This window comes from Mustela nivalis (genome assembly GCF_964662115.1).
Source record: "Mustela nivalis genome assembly, chromosome: 12".
Classification (NCBI taxonomy): Eukaryota; Metazoa; Chordata; class Mammalia; order Carnivora; family Mustelidae; genus Mustela; species Mustela nivalis.
In genome coordinates, this window is record NC_139031.1 from 14,064,697 (window position 1) to 14,078,681 (window position 13,985).

Genomic DNA, 13,985 nt, shown 5'->3' on the forward strand with positions numbered 1-13,985 from the left:
TAAAAAATAAATAAAAATAAATAAAGTTAAGAAGCAAATAAAAGTTTTAAATGGAGCCTTAGGAGTGTTTGCTAAGATCTTTGTCTTTGAAACTCCTATCCCGGTAGATGCATAGATGGCATGGTTAGAACAAAAACCTTCATGTTTCGTTTAAGCAGGTAGTTGTGCAAATGTGTAAGGGCAACTGCTACAATTTCTTACTAATTTCTTATTCTTTCCTTGAAAGGAAGGAGCACTTTGCTCCTACGTGTTCCTGGAAATGTCACTTAGATCCCGAGAATCCGAGAAAGAAACAGGGAGCGGCTAAATGTCTGATCTCAATTATAAACTTTGATCTGTGCCCTGGTCCGCAGCCCAAGTGACAGGATGACAAACAGCAGCTTCCCTTGTACCTGCCCAGCTGCTTTAGTCTAACGAAATGAGAGCATGTTTGACGTCATGTCTGTATAGGTCCAGTGACCGTGGCCTGCTGTGCTGCATGCTCCAGCTTGTTCTTCATCAGGAATGACAGGCTGCGTGTTAAGTCTTACGACCTGGTAATGTACTTGAATGCAGTATCATACGCATCTGCAAGCCTGGCTCTGTTGTGTTGATTTTGGTGGGAATGGAAGGTAGAAATGAAGGAGGGAGACAGAAGATGGTAGAAGTAAAGGAGGAATGGACTGGAGTAGAGAAGGAGAAGAACAGGGAAAGGTAAGTTGAGGAAAAAGAAGGTCGTGCTGTGAGGTAGGCCATGCCTCCTCTGCCCATCATGGTGGTACCTCCCCTCTTTGAGCTGGTGCAGAGAAGCTGAAGCCTTTGCTCTCCTAACTCCCTCCCTCCCCTAAATAAGGAACCATTTATCAATTCATTTGACAAATAATTATGGAGCACTCAGTATGTGCAGGTGCCTTTAGAAGGTCTAAGGGTTATCTAGATGAAGGACACAGATCTGACCTTCAAGGAACTTAGATTCTAGTAGGGTAGACACAAGATATGTTTTCTTGGGAGCTGTGGTGAGAATGGTTGAGAGAGAGTTCTCTAAGAGCGACTTTTGGGATGATGAGGGATGGGTTTGGAAGGATTGAATTGGAGGTACACACTCGAGAGGGCTGTTGTCTGGAGGTGGAGGGAAGGGTCCTCCTGGTGGAAGGTGTGCACACAGGTGGAGAGGTCGGACAGCCCAACAACAGTATAATGGGATGAGGCTGGGGGAAGTGGTGAACTTTTGTCTGTGATATAACAGCAGTCCAGAGGAGGGAGAAGAGTTTCTGGTAGATACGATACTTTTCTCCCTTTCTATAAAATTACTACATAGTAACTACGAAGTGGTCAGTTACAAGAAGCTTATTGAAAGAACTACTGAAAGCTTCTTTATTTCTTGGATTTCGTGACATTTGTGATACTTGGAGGTATAATGCATCTTTTCACATTTTTCTACAAATAATTAGAAACCATTTTTAGAAGTATCTCTAGGAATATCAGATAGATAGAGCATTGATTAACTGTCACAGAGGATATACATTTAATGAATTTGGTGTCCTTTGTTAGAGATCCGTGTATTTGCAATTGTAGGGTAAAATTCACCCTCTGTAAATGTACACTTCAGTTGTTAAGTATGTGGAGTTGTACATAAGTAACCCTCTGTTACATTGTATTTTTAAGTGGACAGGAATGCTGTCTTTTGCTTTCAGTGGTTATCTTTGAGCCATAGGAAGAATCACCTCATTTAGAATTTTCATTTGGATTTGGCCGTGGCTTATTTTTAAGAATTATCAGAGAGAGAGGGTTGGGTTGATCTCTTGTCCTCTGAAAGGGTTCTTTTTATGGGGCCGTATCAAGAAAGTAAGAGCCCTCTGTCGATCTGTGGCGGGCTGTTTGGAGAACCCTTCACCCTGTGGATCCTCTAAGGGGTGAGGCTGTGCTCCCACACAGGACCTGCCTGACCCTGGCCTCCTTGCCAGGGGTCTCTTGCCTCTCCTGGTCCATACCAGATACCTAGAGAAAAAGATAGTTATTTCTGATGACTCTTTTCCCCCAAAGACCCTTGTGCTCATATCCTGATTTTACAGTTTAGGTCTTACTCAGATTAACTAGAAAAGGTGTAGGTTTTCATGGTGGGCCGTGCAGACTATTGAGAGTAGTATGTGGCTGGTTCTCCCTTTAGATGGGGTTACTTACAATGTGTGCTTCCTCCTTTCCTCTTTTGGGTTTTTCTGTCTCTGATTCTCCATTCTGTCTCTCCCTCCCCAAGTTTAACTTCTGAGATCTTGGAAGAGAAAAGAAAAAAAATAATAGGGAAAAGAAAGGGGAGCAGCAGGACATGTTTACTAAATACTGAGAAAGAGGCTCTCTCATTACACATTTTAAAATAGAATTTCTCAGATGTGGAAGGAGAGTTAAATATAGCTAGACTTTGTTACAAGAAATATTTTACTTCCTACATAAAATTTTAATACACGAGGATTGTGAAAATCTTTTCTGCCCTGTTATTAGTGGTGAAAACCCTTCCCTTATTGCATTGAAAAATTGTGGTAGGAGACCTCATGTTATAGGGGAAGATGTCATCTAGTGTTGCCGAGTAACATCTTAAAGCCTTTTAAAATATTATGGCTGAGAGTTAAAACTTTGTGTTTTACTGTCAGGGGCATAGCCAAGAGGGAAAAAAAAAAAAAAAAAAAACCCAGGAATGTCCAGATCTACTGCTGTTCCTCTGTTCTTTCGTAGTCTGGGCCTGATTTTACAAAATGATTTTCAGAGCTGGTGTCACAGTTCGGCTGAGCACTGCCTTGGGGCCCAGAAATGTGCAGTCCACTTATTCGTAATGAAACTAAACTGCGTTTGGTGGTTGGCTTTGGTTCGCAGTGCTGGCCAGGAGAGCCGTGCACGAGTACATCATCACGGCCATCAAAGAAGTGCTGAGGATTCACTTCAACCGTGCAGTGGAGCTCAAGGTGGGTTCCTGTGGCGCGGGAGCTCAGGCTGAAGGCCTGTCATGGTTCTAGAACGCTCGCTCTCTCCTCTCCTCCTGCCTCCTCTTGGTGAACGCCTGCTCATTCTGGGATAGCTGCTCAAACGTCACTTCGTCAGGGAAGCCCTGATCCCACCGTAGGCCAGGTGTAGCGCACTGGAGGGGTGTGTTGGCAGAATTGGAACAAAAAGGTTCTAAGACCAGAGTTGGGCACGATGATGTGATGATTTTGCTTCCTTTGATTTGTAAGAAAGGACTTGGATTTGAATTTTAATTATATTTTAGAGTGAGTGCTTATGCACATTTCTGTACACTCAGTGGGCTAGAGATTGATTTCTGTATGTTTTTCAGTGGACAAATGCCTCCTTCCTCCTCTCCCTGATGAGGTCAGAAAGCCCCACTCTAGGCCTGCATGTGGCTGCCAAGCACATGAAAGGGGCTTGTCTGAATTGAGATGTGCTGTGAGTGTAACCCTGACATAGGATTTCAAGGGCCGCGTGAAAAAAGAAATGTAAACGATCTTATTAATAATTTTTTTACATCGACCACATGTTGAAATGCTGTTTCAGATGTCTTGGGTTAAATAAAATTAATGTGGCTACTAGGATTTTAAAAATTGCATATGGGGGCTCATGGATTTCTTTTGGACAGCCCTACTCAGCAGATTAAGTATTCCTCTACATGTGGATTAGACACAACGACATTGAATTCCCCATTATTACTCAGTTCTTATTATCAGCTGTTATTTCTTGCTGCCTTTGCTCTTGTTATTCTGTGCTGTTTTTTTTTTTTTTTAAGATTTTATTTATTTATCAGAGAGAGAAGTGGAGAGAGCGAGCACAGGCAGACAGAGTGGCAGGCAGAGGCAGAGGGAGAAGCAGGCTCCCCGCCGAGCAAGGAGCCCGATGTGGGACTCGATCCCAGGACGCTGGGATCATGACCCGAGCCGAAGGCAGCTGCTTAACCAACTGAGCCACCCAGGCGTCCCTTCTGTGCTGTTTTTGAGAAGGCAGGCAGATCTGCAAAAGGGATAAAAAGGGATAACTAAAATAAAATGGATTGTCTCTGCAACCCTCCCTCTTCATTTAGAGCTACCTGTTTATTTTTCACCTCACTTGCTCTGTTATTTTTCTACTTCATGCAACTTCCTTTAATTTTGAGTTACAGCCCTCTCAATTTGATAATTGCTGTCTTTTGTGTTTTTTAATTTTCATAGGTTTATGAACTGTTCGCTGACTTCACTTTCTTGGTCACATCTGGACCTTTCGTTTACACAGCAATATCAGTGATAAATGTACTTATAAACAGTAAACTTGTCCGTGACCAGACTCCTTTAATCCTGGCTGTGAAACCTTCCTTCCTTGTGCCAGAGTCCAGGTTCCAAGTTCACACGGGTGAGAAAACTGAGCATCGTTGTTTTGATTGATTTGTATATAAAATTTTATTTTTATTTTTTACATCGTTAAAACATCGGGGGAGGATTTTAAAAAATTAACTTAAATTTTTAAAAAGCCTTTATCATTACAGAAAACTTGTAGCATATACAAAATTGCACAGAATACTTGAATGAGCCCCTGCATAGTCATCGTACGGCTCCAACAATTTTCACCTCCGAGTCTGTCTTGTGACACCTACGTGCCCTCCTCCCACGTTATTTTGATATGGTATCATGTCAGCCCACCCATAAATATTTCAGCCCGTTCCTCCAAGAGATGAAGCTTATTAAATACACTCTCACACACATATCCACGCCTGAAAAATTACCCATTGTTCTTTTTCCCATTGACATTTTCCCATTGTTCTGTCTGTCCCCCACAGTGTGTTTCTTTCTTTCTTTCTTTTTTTTTTTTTTTTCAGATTTTATTTATTTATTTGACACAGAGAGATCACAAGTAGGCAGAGAGGCAGGCAGAGAGAGAGGGGGAAGCGGCTCCCCGGTGAGCAGAGCCCCATAGGACCCTGAGATCATGACCTGAGCTGAAGGCAGAGGCTTAACCCACTGGGCCACCCAGGCGGCCCCTCACCCCCCACCGTGCTTTTTGAGGAATTGAGAGTGTGTTCACTCTTCCCACTTGAAATGTTTCTGTCACTTGCATCTGTCAGTTGCTCCCGCTGTTACCTTTTTTCATTTTCCATGATACAAGTCACCTTCACTTGCATGTATCCATTTGGTGCCAGTTTGCCTTGTATGTTTCCCTGCTGGGAGGCTGCTAACTGCTCCGTCTCCATACTTAATCCTGTGCTGGGGGGAGCGTTCTCGGAGTTAGATAGTATTTTTCACCTCCTCGTCCTCAGCCCTAAGCCAGCACCTGGTTCATGGGCTTGTGACTGCTGTCCGTCTCTTAGTTCTTCAGTTCGTGCCTCAGAGTGTGGATACCGGCTTCTGCAACTTCACCCAGCACATCGAGAAGGGCCTGATGATAGCTCTTTCTGAAGTGAGAAAACACCACCAGGGGACGCATAACTTCACCGTGCAGGTGAGAATAGCACTGAATGCAGAGCAAGGAGCTTTGCCCTTTGAAGAGGAACTTGTTTCACAGTCTTGTTGAGGGCACAATTAACTCTTCCTCATTTCATCTCATGGAAGAAATTCAGTTCACGTGAATCAGGGTTGATCTCTTTCTGGGGCATGGAGTTCACGGGCGTGAATAGGCAAGTACTTGAAGATTACAGAGCAGCAGGGTAACCACGGAGCTCAGATGTGGTGAGCTGGACAGAGATGAGCATATGCCAGAAACACAGGAATGTTCTAGGAAGGAACAGTATCAACCTAACTCTGCCCTCCCCCCCAAAATGGGGGGAGTGCCTCAGCATACTGGTATTTCGTGTTATGGGGTACCACGAAATGTAGTGTTTCATTCTACAAAACAGAATCTAGCCACTCTAGATGAACAGGTTTTGTGTGTATTGTATGGAAATCACTGATGTTTTTATATTTCTTTGATATTTTTTCCTCTGTATTCTTTGTTCTCTCTTTCTAGATTTTATAGCAAATAGATTTTTGTGTACCTGGAGCCACCTTTCGTAATTCGTATGTTTTCTTGTAATACCATCTCTTTTTAAATTCCCCATTTTTGCACACTATTTATTTATTTATTAAGGTTTTGTTTATTTATTTGACAGAGAAAGAGATCACAAGTAGGCAGGGAGGCAGGCAGAGAGGGGGAAGCAGGCTCCCCGGTGAGCAGAGAGCCCAATGTGGAGCTCGATCCCAGGACCCTGAGATCATGACCTGAGCTGAAGGCAGAGCCTTAACCCACTGAGCCACCCAGGCGCCCCTGCACATGTGCTAAACTTTGTTCCCTGAGTCATTAATTTCGTCTTCAGCTGTGTCCATCGTGTTTCTCAGTCCCTCTGCTGACTTGGCTTTCAACTGTCCTTTTTCTGTTGTTCTTGGCTCTTTTCTCATTTCTCCTGCAAAGATGCAGGATTATCTTGACTGGTGATGCGATATCACCTTGAAAGTCTCTGAGGATATTAACGAGCATTTGTTTAAAAAGTTGCCTTCCGGTTCCCACCTTGTGTTTTCTCCGAAGCCATTGTTCTGTGTTGATCTTCGTCCTTGGCGCCAGGGCTCCTAGTTTTCCATAAACTATCTGGACACTGTTGGTTAGTCGCCATGAGGAGTGAAGAGGCAGGTTGTTAATTTTGGCAGCTCACCCCTTCAGCTGTGGCGTCTGTAGCCACATCCGCCCTGTCTCCCGATGGGAGGACTCCCTGGAGCACTGGGTCCCAGGCAGGGGATGAAGTTGGTGGGGCGGACTGGAACCCCTGCCCCAGTGCAGGACAAGGATTTCGGGGGATGGAACGCTTCACAGCAAAGCTGCCTATTCTTTCGTTTTCTTCCCTTCTCTGTCTCTCGTGTGCTCTGGTGGGTAGGAGTCTCTACCCTCCTTCTAGTGGCTAAACCCACAGCCTTGTAGTCTGCTCTGACCAGGAGCTCCTTTTCCTTATGGAGCTGTTCCTTGGGCTGGTCAGGGGGCCCGTGTGGCTGCGCCAGCCCCTCTTTGTTGGCCTGCCCGTGGCCTTGAGGAAGGAGGAAGGAGGGAGAAAGTCAGCTCAGCTCTTTGGTACGTGGGCTTTGAATAGCTGTACTGATTGCTGTTCATGGCCTCCTCTGGGTCGGTTCCTGCAGAGCCCTCCCGGCTCTCTGCTCCTGCGCGCCAGGCCTGGCTATGATTTGGGTCTCTGTTCCCTCCGTTCTGGTTTATATCATTACGATCCCATCCTTTCTCCATCTTCCAGGAATGTGACAGAATCTCTGATTTTCTTCCATTCTCCGAGCTGTTGTGGATTTACTCCCCTTTGTTCAGCTTCTTGTTATTTCAGGGGGATTTGGTGTGGGTGGGGCGGGGAGGGACCGTGCCTACATGTGTTGGGTTCATCGCTTCATGTGAAAAACATTTTCAGTAAACCGAGAATTTTAAGTATTGCAAACGGGACCCAGGTTGTGGAGCTGGTTTGTTCCTTTGAAAAAAATGTTCTCTCCTTTAAAAAAAAAAAAAAATCAGTGAGAGAAAGTGTAAGGGAGAAACCAGCGGCTTTTCCTTAGTGTTTTGCTTTCTTTTGGAGGCTGATCCCACCTTCCTTCTCTTTAGATCCTGAATATCACCATGGGTGCTTCAAGGCCGGCCCCTCGGCGGGGCCCGGTCAATATCATTTTTGCGGTCAAAGGCACGCGGGGGTTTTTGAACGGGACAGAAGTGAGCCAGCTGCTCAGGAACTTGAGCGTGGTGGAGTTCAGTTTCTACCTGGGGTACCCCGTGCTCCAGATCGCAGAACGTGAGTATGGCTCTCACCAAACGCTGGGAAAGCGGCCACAAATGTTTTCATTGCTGAACCTCTTTTGAAATATTTGGCTGAAGTCCAGAGTGTAAATCAGATAAAGTCAGAGCTTCTCAGAGTCCATTCCGGCTGGGCCTCCCGAGCCCTCCTCACCCACGGGCCTTGCTTTATTATTGTCCTTTGAGAGTACAGGGCATTAGTAAAGACTGCACCCGTTCTGGGGAGGGTAAAACCAGAGGCAGAAAAAACAGACCTGTGGTTGCCAGGGGTGACGGGTGGGAGCAGGCTAGACTGTGGAAGAGTAGCAGAAGGCAACTTTTGGGGGTTGATGAGCCTGTTCTGTATCTTTGATGTGGTGACGGTTATGCAACTTTGTGTATTTGTCAAAAGCCATAAAGCCGTACACCAAAAAGAGTAAGTTTTGCTGCATGGACGCACAAAACTGAGAAAAGAATAATAGATGAAAACAAACAAAACCTTTCTTCCTGGCTGAAGCAATTAGAATCACGGTGCACATGGAGCGGGCTGGGGGTGGGGTAAACATTTACTTCAAAAAACAGTAGATTTGAGGGTTGAAGTCAGGCCAAAAAATGCATCAAATTCCTTTACAAAAATGGAACAGCCAAATGGTCCAATGACTTTTATGTGTTTTCGTGTGTGGTTAATTAAATTAAAAAGGGTAACTTGTCAGATGCAAAAGTAGGCAGGGATAGAAATTGTTCTTTACAAATTGCACCGTTCGTTCTGTGCTGTGCAGGTATGGGTAAAAGAGTAAGGATGACAGTGCGGGTAGCCCGGGTCTGTCCCGGGCAAGCCAGGACATAGGGTCACTTTACCTGGAGTCATTGCTGGGAAATCCTGGGGTCCCAGCGAACACAGTGTGAAATCTCATTGCTCTGGAACAATGAGATTTCCAGGGGATCATGTGGGTGGGTGGGCTCTGTGTGAAGCGGTGTCCCACTGGGTCACTCGAGCCAGCCTTTCACTTCTCCTTCTCTGCCTTTCTCCTGGAGACTCCTGTGCTCAGAAACTGCCTGTGGTCCTCGCCTTCACACCAGCCTGGCATTTTGTTCTAACACGTTTTGCACTAAAGGCGAAATACTGTGGAAAGGCAAAGTACTGTGACTTAGCAGGTACTCCCTAGACTTACCTTTCTGATGCGTGCAAACATGTTCTTACGGATTTCCCTCCTTTCCCTTTTATAGCCTTCCAGTACCCACAGCTGAACTTATCTCAGTTGTTGAAATCCTCCTGGGTGAGAACAGGTATGTGGGACTTACATAATGCTTTGGCAGCTGTAAGAATAAAAAGTCTGTGCAGGTGTACTGAGCGTGATGTCAACTTTCGTGCGTCTGAGTCCTAAATTCAGGGCGCCATGTCCCTTAAATTCTTGGCAAAGAATGAATGAGAAGGGAATTCAGATTCAGCTGTGGGAATATGTCCCGCTGAGTTATGGCACAAAAAGGATTGGCTTTCTTTAAAATTCATACATCAAGTTCAGGGGAAGGTCTAACAAGAATTGACAGTCTTCTGATCCAAAACAGGATAGAGTTCCAAAGCAAGGATCTCTTTCTCTGTGTGTGTGTGTGTTTTTCTAAAAAGGCGTATTTGTTTGGTTTTATGAGGACGAATAAGATAGCTTGGTGAGCAAATAAGGTTTTTTAAAAAGTCTTGTGGGCCTGGGTCAGATATTTATAGCTATGGCATTGCAGATAAAGGCTTTCAAACTGGGTAACCAAAGTCCAAGAGATAGTGACACCCTCACTATGTTCCCAGTGTGTGAGCGGCACAGTAAGTAGCTGGTCATGGAGAGAATCGTGTGCTGTGGTGACGGTCACCAGTTGTGGTTTCTCAGACCCTGTCAGTCCTCCTTGCTTCACATCCCGTGCAAAGGCTCCACTTCTTTGCATGGTGCAGTGGCCCCATTTTCCAGATCATTTTCCTAGCACTTAGGAGACTCGTCCCTTGTCTATCTCCCGGCAGATTTGAGCCGGTTCTGGCTGCAAAGCCCACGGGTCTTTCCTTCGACCGTATGCTGACAAGCCCATTATCTGTTTGATAATCTTGTTTACAGCAGATATTTTTCAGACAGGCACCCTTATCTGGGGTGAGTTTGTGCATCTAAGTCTTGAGACTAGACGAGATATGAACTAGAGCATTTCCAGAAGGTTTTTTTTTTTTTTAGATTTTTACTTATTTGACAGACAGAGATACAAGTAGGCAGAGAGGCAGGCAGAGAGAGAGAGATTGGAGGAAGCAGCTCCCCGCTGAGCAGAAAGCCGATGTGGGGCTCGATCCCAGAGCCCTGGGATCATGACCTGAGCCGAAGGCAGAGGCTTTAACCCACTGAGCCACCCAGGCGCCCCCAGAAGTTTTGAAATAAGGATGGATAAAATGTTTGCCCGTGTATGGGAGTTCTCAGCTCCAAAGCTTCTATGCTGCTGAGTTCCTGGGACTTCTGGCCACCAGTCTGTGTAAGAGCTTGGAACTGTAAATAAGACCCTTGAGCAGCACTTCCTGGCTCCCCAGGACCCTGTTCATGTTCACTTTCTCTCCCTAGGATCTCCTCTCGAGGCAGGGGCACGTGATAGGAATCCTATGTTAATTTGTCCTCCGCACGCGCTCATTTTTCCTCCGCTGCTAACTTGTTTCGGGGCCTGTGTGTGTTTCATTTTGTAAATGTAGTTCTCCTGGGCGTCGTGGAGAAGCAGCTCCAGAATGAAGTGTTTCAGGCCGAGATGGAACGCAAGCTGGCCCAGCTGCTCAGCGAGGTGTCCACGCGGAGGCGGATGTGGAGAAGGGCCACCGTCGCTGCCGGGAACAGCGTGGTGCAGGTACTCCTTACGAAGGCCAAGGGAGGAGGGAAGGAGGGGGCAGAGATTTGTCTAAAAACACACGGAATTTTCACGCAAATGGAAGATGCTATGAGAAAATTCTAATGGGGACGGAGGACTCTATCTGGTAGTAAGTGAGAGTGGTAGCATTTCAGTTCGACCAGAGTCTAGACACGTAGACCCGTGGGGAGCATGGCAAGAAAATTGTGCCACTAGGTTGCCATGCCATCAACATGATCTTGTTTTTTGGAGTAGTTTTTAATCACCAAAAACGTAGTCAATTTAATGCAGTGGTAAGTATTATTAATCGCATCATAGCTATAAATCATCCCTCTGCAAGAGACCTTAAGGGATCGGAGAGAGGAGAATTTTGTGTCCTCCCTTGAGCACTTGATCCTCTTTGCCTCCAGCCAGTGCAGGTGGTTTCATGTTACCCAACTATCTCCACTTTGTTGCTGTTGGTTCAATTGGGATAAAATTGGTATGTGACATTATGTTAGTTTCAGATGGACGAGAAAATGATTTGATATTTGCATACACCCCAAAACGACCACCGCAAGAAGTCTAGTTACCATCCGTCACCCTATAGTCCATTTTATAAACTAGCAGGAAGGCCACGGAAAACAGATCCACTTGAATCCAAAAGTGACCCATCAGAAATGCAAGTGCACACAGAGAGCTGGAGATTGGGGCTGTAATTTATTCCCATCTCAATGTGAATTCTGATGTTTTGGATGTTTTTCTTTATTGACTGCTGACCTCTAGAGCTAGGAAAACGGGATATTTAAAGTTAAGGCGTCGAGGGATGACTGGGTGGCTCAGTCGGTTGAGCGGCTGCCTTCGGCTCAGGTCGTGATCCCAGTGTCCTGGGATCAGGTCCCACATCAGACTCCCCGCACAGTTGGGAGCCTGCTACTCCCTCTGCCTCTGCTTGCCACTCTGCCTGCCTGTGTGCTCTCTCTCTGACAAATAAATAAAAATAAAAAATCTTTAAAGTTAAGGCGTCGCAGAGACAGGAAAGCTGGTGAAACCCGGGGGTGCAGGTGCATCAAAGGGAAAGGTGTGCATCTGACTTGGATGGGGGTGGCGGGAGTTTGCCTTGAGCTGGCGTCATTGTCCTGTGACCCTCTTACCAAGTTTTCCCCGTCAGCATTGCTTTGGATTCCCTCTCCCACAGTCGTGCCTTTGCCAGCTACAGTCGAGTATAGAGAAATTTTAAAAAACTAATGAAAAATTGTGAATAACATTAAATAAGCATTAAACAAAGAAGAAATTAAATTGACTTGTAAAAGCCTTGCCTTATTCAGCAGTTCTGGCTTCGTAGAGTTCAAGGTCTTGGTGGAGGCGAATTTATGCACGTGAAGCAGAGACCTCATTAAGCTACCTAACGAAGTGCTATGTTAGTTGTGCAACTTCCCTCAGATAGGAGTGTGAGGTCTGTGGAAGTGAACCAAGCCACCCCCAGCCAGCGGTGCCACCTGACGGATTGCACTGGGACTGCGCCCCACATCTTTCCCCCCCTTAGGGTAACCCAATGTGGAGACAAGGATTCATGTGCAACAGTTCAGGACTCTTCATTGAAATATCATCTGTAAAAGGGAAAACATGAGAGCAACCTCAATGACCAGCAGTTGGAGAATGAGTAAATAAATTATAGTGAATCTTTGTATGTTGGAATGTTAGGTGGCCATTGTCATTAAAAAAAAAAAAAAAAACCAAACTATTGAGGAGTACCTGGGTGGCTTAGTGGGTTAAGCATCCGACTCGTGATTTTAGCTCAGGTCTTGATCTCAGGGTGGAAAAACCAAGCCCCACTCCACACTCAATGTGGAGCCTGCTTCAGATTCTCTCTCTCCCTCTCCTTCTGTCCTTCCCTCCTGGCCCCTCCCCCACTCACTCTCTCTCGCTCTCAAAATACATAAATTAATAAATTATTGAGTGATATGGTGAACAAAGATTACCAAAGAATGCATGCGCTGTCATCCGAATATTGATATGAAACCTATGAAAAAAATAATGGAAGTATGCCACAGTGTTTATAGTAATTTTCTTTGGTTGACTGAACTTCAGGTGATTTTCATCTTTTTTTTTTTTTTTTACACATTTTGTGTGTTTTCAGAATTTCTCCAATGAGCATGTAATTTGTACAGTGAACATGTGATTTGAATCAGAAAATAATTTTTAAAAATGAAATTGAAAACGTTGCCCAAAATAATGACTCCATCCTACTATGATTGTATGGATTCCAGATATAAATCTGATAAGAAGTCATCTAGAAAGGATCTAGAATTAGATTTTACTGACTGTTGCTTTTAGATTGGATGCGTTTATAGAATCTTTAATTATATACCCCAATACACTGGAACTTGGTTACTGCCAGGTGAAACCATTTCTAAAAGGTATCAAAACTTTTTCAGTGTAGTAAACATTCACATAGTCCTTCGATAGTATTCCATTCTCAGGGCTAATAAAAAATTAATCATTACCGCCCAGTTTGGGGAGCGAGTAGGTGGTTAGGGAGTAGAAGTGGTCAGGGAATGAGCCTAGACATAGCAAACAAAGGGCAGGATAGATGAGTCCTTCTCCCCTGGAGAACAGATTCCCCAGGGATGAGAGTTTGGACCTGTTTGTTAAGGATCTTTTAAAATTATCTGGAAGAAGGCATTCACAGTGAAATCATGAAGTTGTTGATTTGCCAGAAGTTTCCAGTGGGGAAGAAGGAGTCCCGCAGTCGTGTCCAGAACGCAGGGCCGTATTACAATTCTGTACACGTGGCTAGAAAAGTAGCAGCTGCGTTTTGCCAATGGCAAATGTAGAGACCAAAAATTCAAATTGCTTATGCAAAATAGAGGGCTTGGACTCATTGTTGACAGTAGTCCTGCATTTTGCTGGAGTCTCAAGGGGCAGTAAAATTGTTGCATATTATTAGGGAATCAGCAACAAAATAGAAACATGTATTTATGTAAAACTGTGATACAGCAAGGATCCCAGATTCTGAAGTCCTAATATGAGAGGGCACCAGAGGGAGATCAGTTCTGAGACAAATCAAAGCACTATTTGACTAGGTGATTGTGAATTTGTGTACAACTTTCTAGCTCCATTGAAAGATACTTGATATGATACCATATAGGTTTAAAGTGTGCAATTGATGATTTGATATATGTATATATTGCAGAGTGACTGGCACAATAACATTAGTTAACACATCCATGACTATTTTTTGGATGTGGTAAGAATTTTTTTGGTTGTGGTGAGAATTTTTAAGATCTATATTCAGCACCTCTCAAGTATACATAAAACAGTATTGTTAACTGTGGCCCTGTGCTATGCATTAGACCCCTGGAACTTACTCATCTTACGGCTGGAAGTTCATACCCTTTGGCCACCATCACCCATTTCTCCCGACTCCTGTCCCT

The 13,985-nt window shown here is 44.7% G+C and overlaps 1 protein-coding gene across 2 annotated transcripts in view; it reads left to right on the forward strand.

Annotated features, from left to right (window-relative positions):
- Positions 1-13,985, forward strand: part of KIAA1549 — a 136,371-nt gene that overhangs the window by 53,814 nt on the left and 68,572 nt on the right. For both annotated transcript variants that reach the window (XM_082693869.1, XM_082693868.1), the window contains exons 3-8: positions 2,845-2,933; positions 4,167-4,344; positions 5,297-5,427; positions 7,549-7,732; positions 8,941-9,000; positions 10,421-10,569. In XM_082693869.1, the coding sequence (XP_082549995.1) occupies positions 2,845-2,933; positions 4,167-4,344; positions 5,297-5,427; positions 7,549-7,732; positions 8,941-9,000; positions 10,421-10,569 (791 nt within the window). The remainder of the gene's footprint in view (positions 1-2,844; positions 2,934-4,166; positions 4,345-5,296; positions 5,428-7,548; positions 7,733-8,940; positions 9,001-10,420; positions 10,570-13,985) is intronic.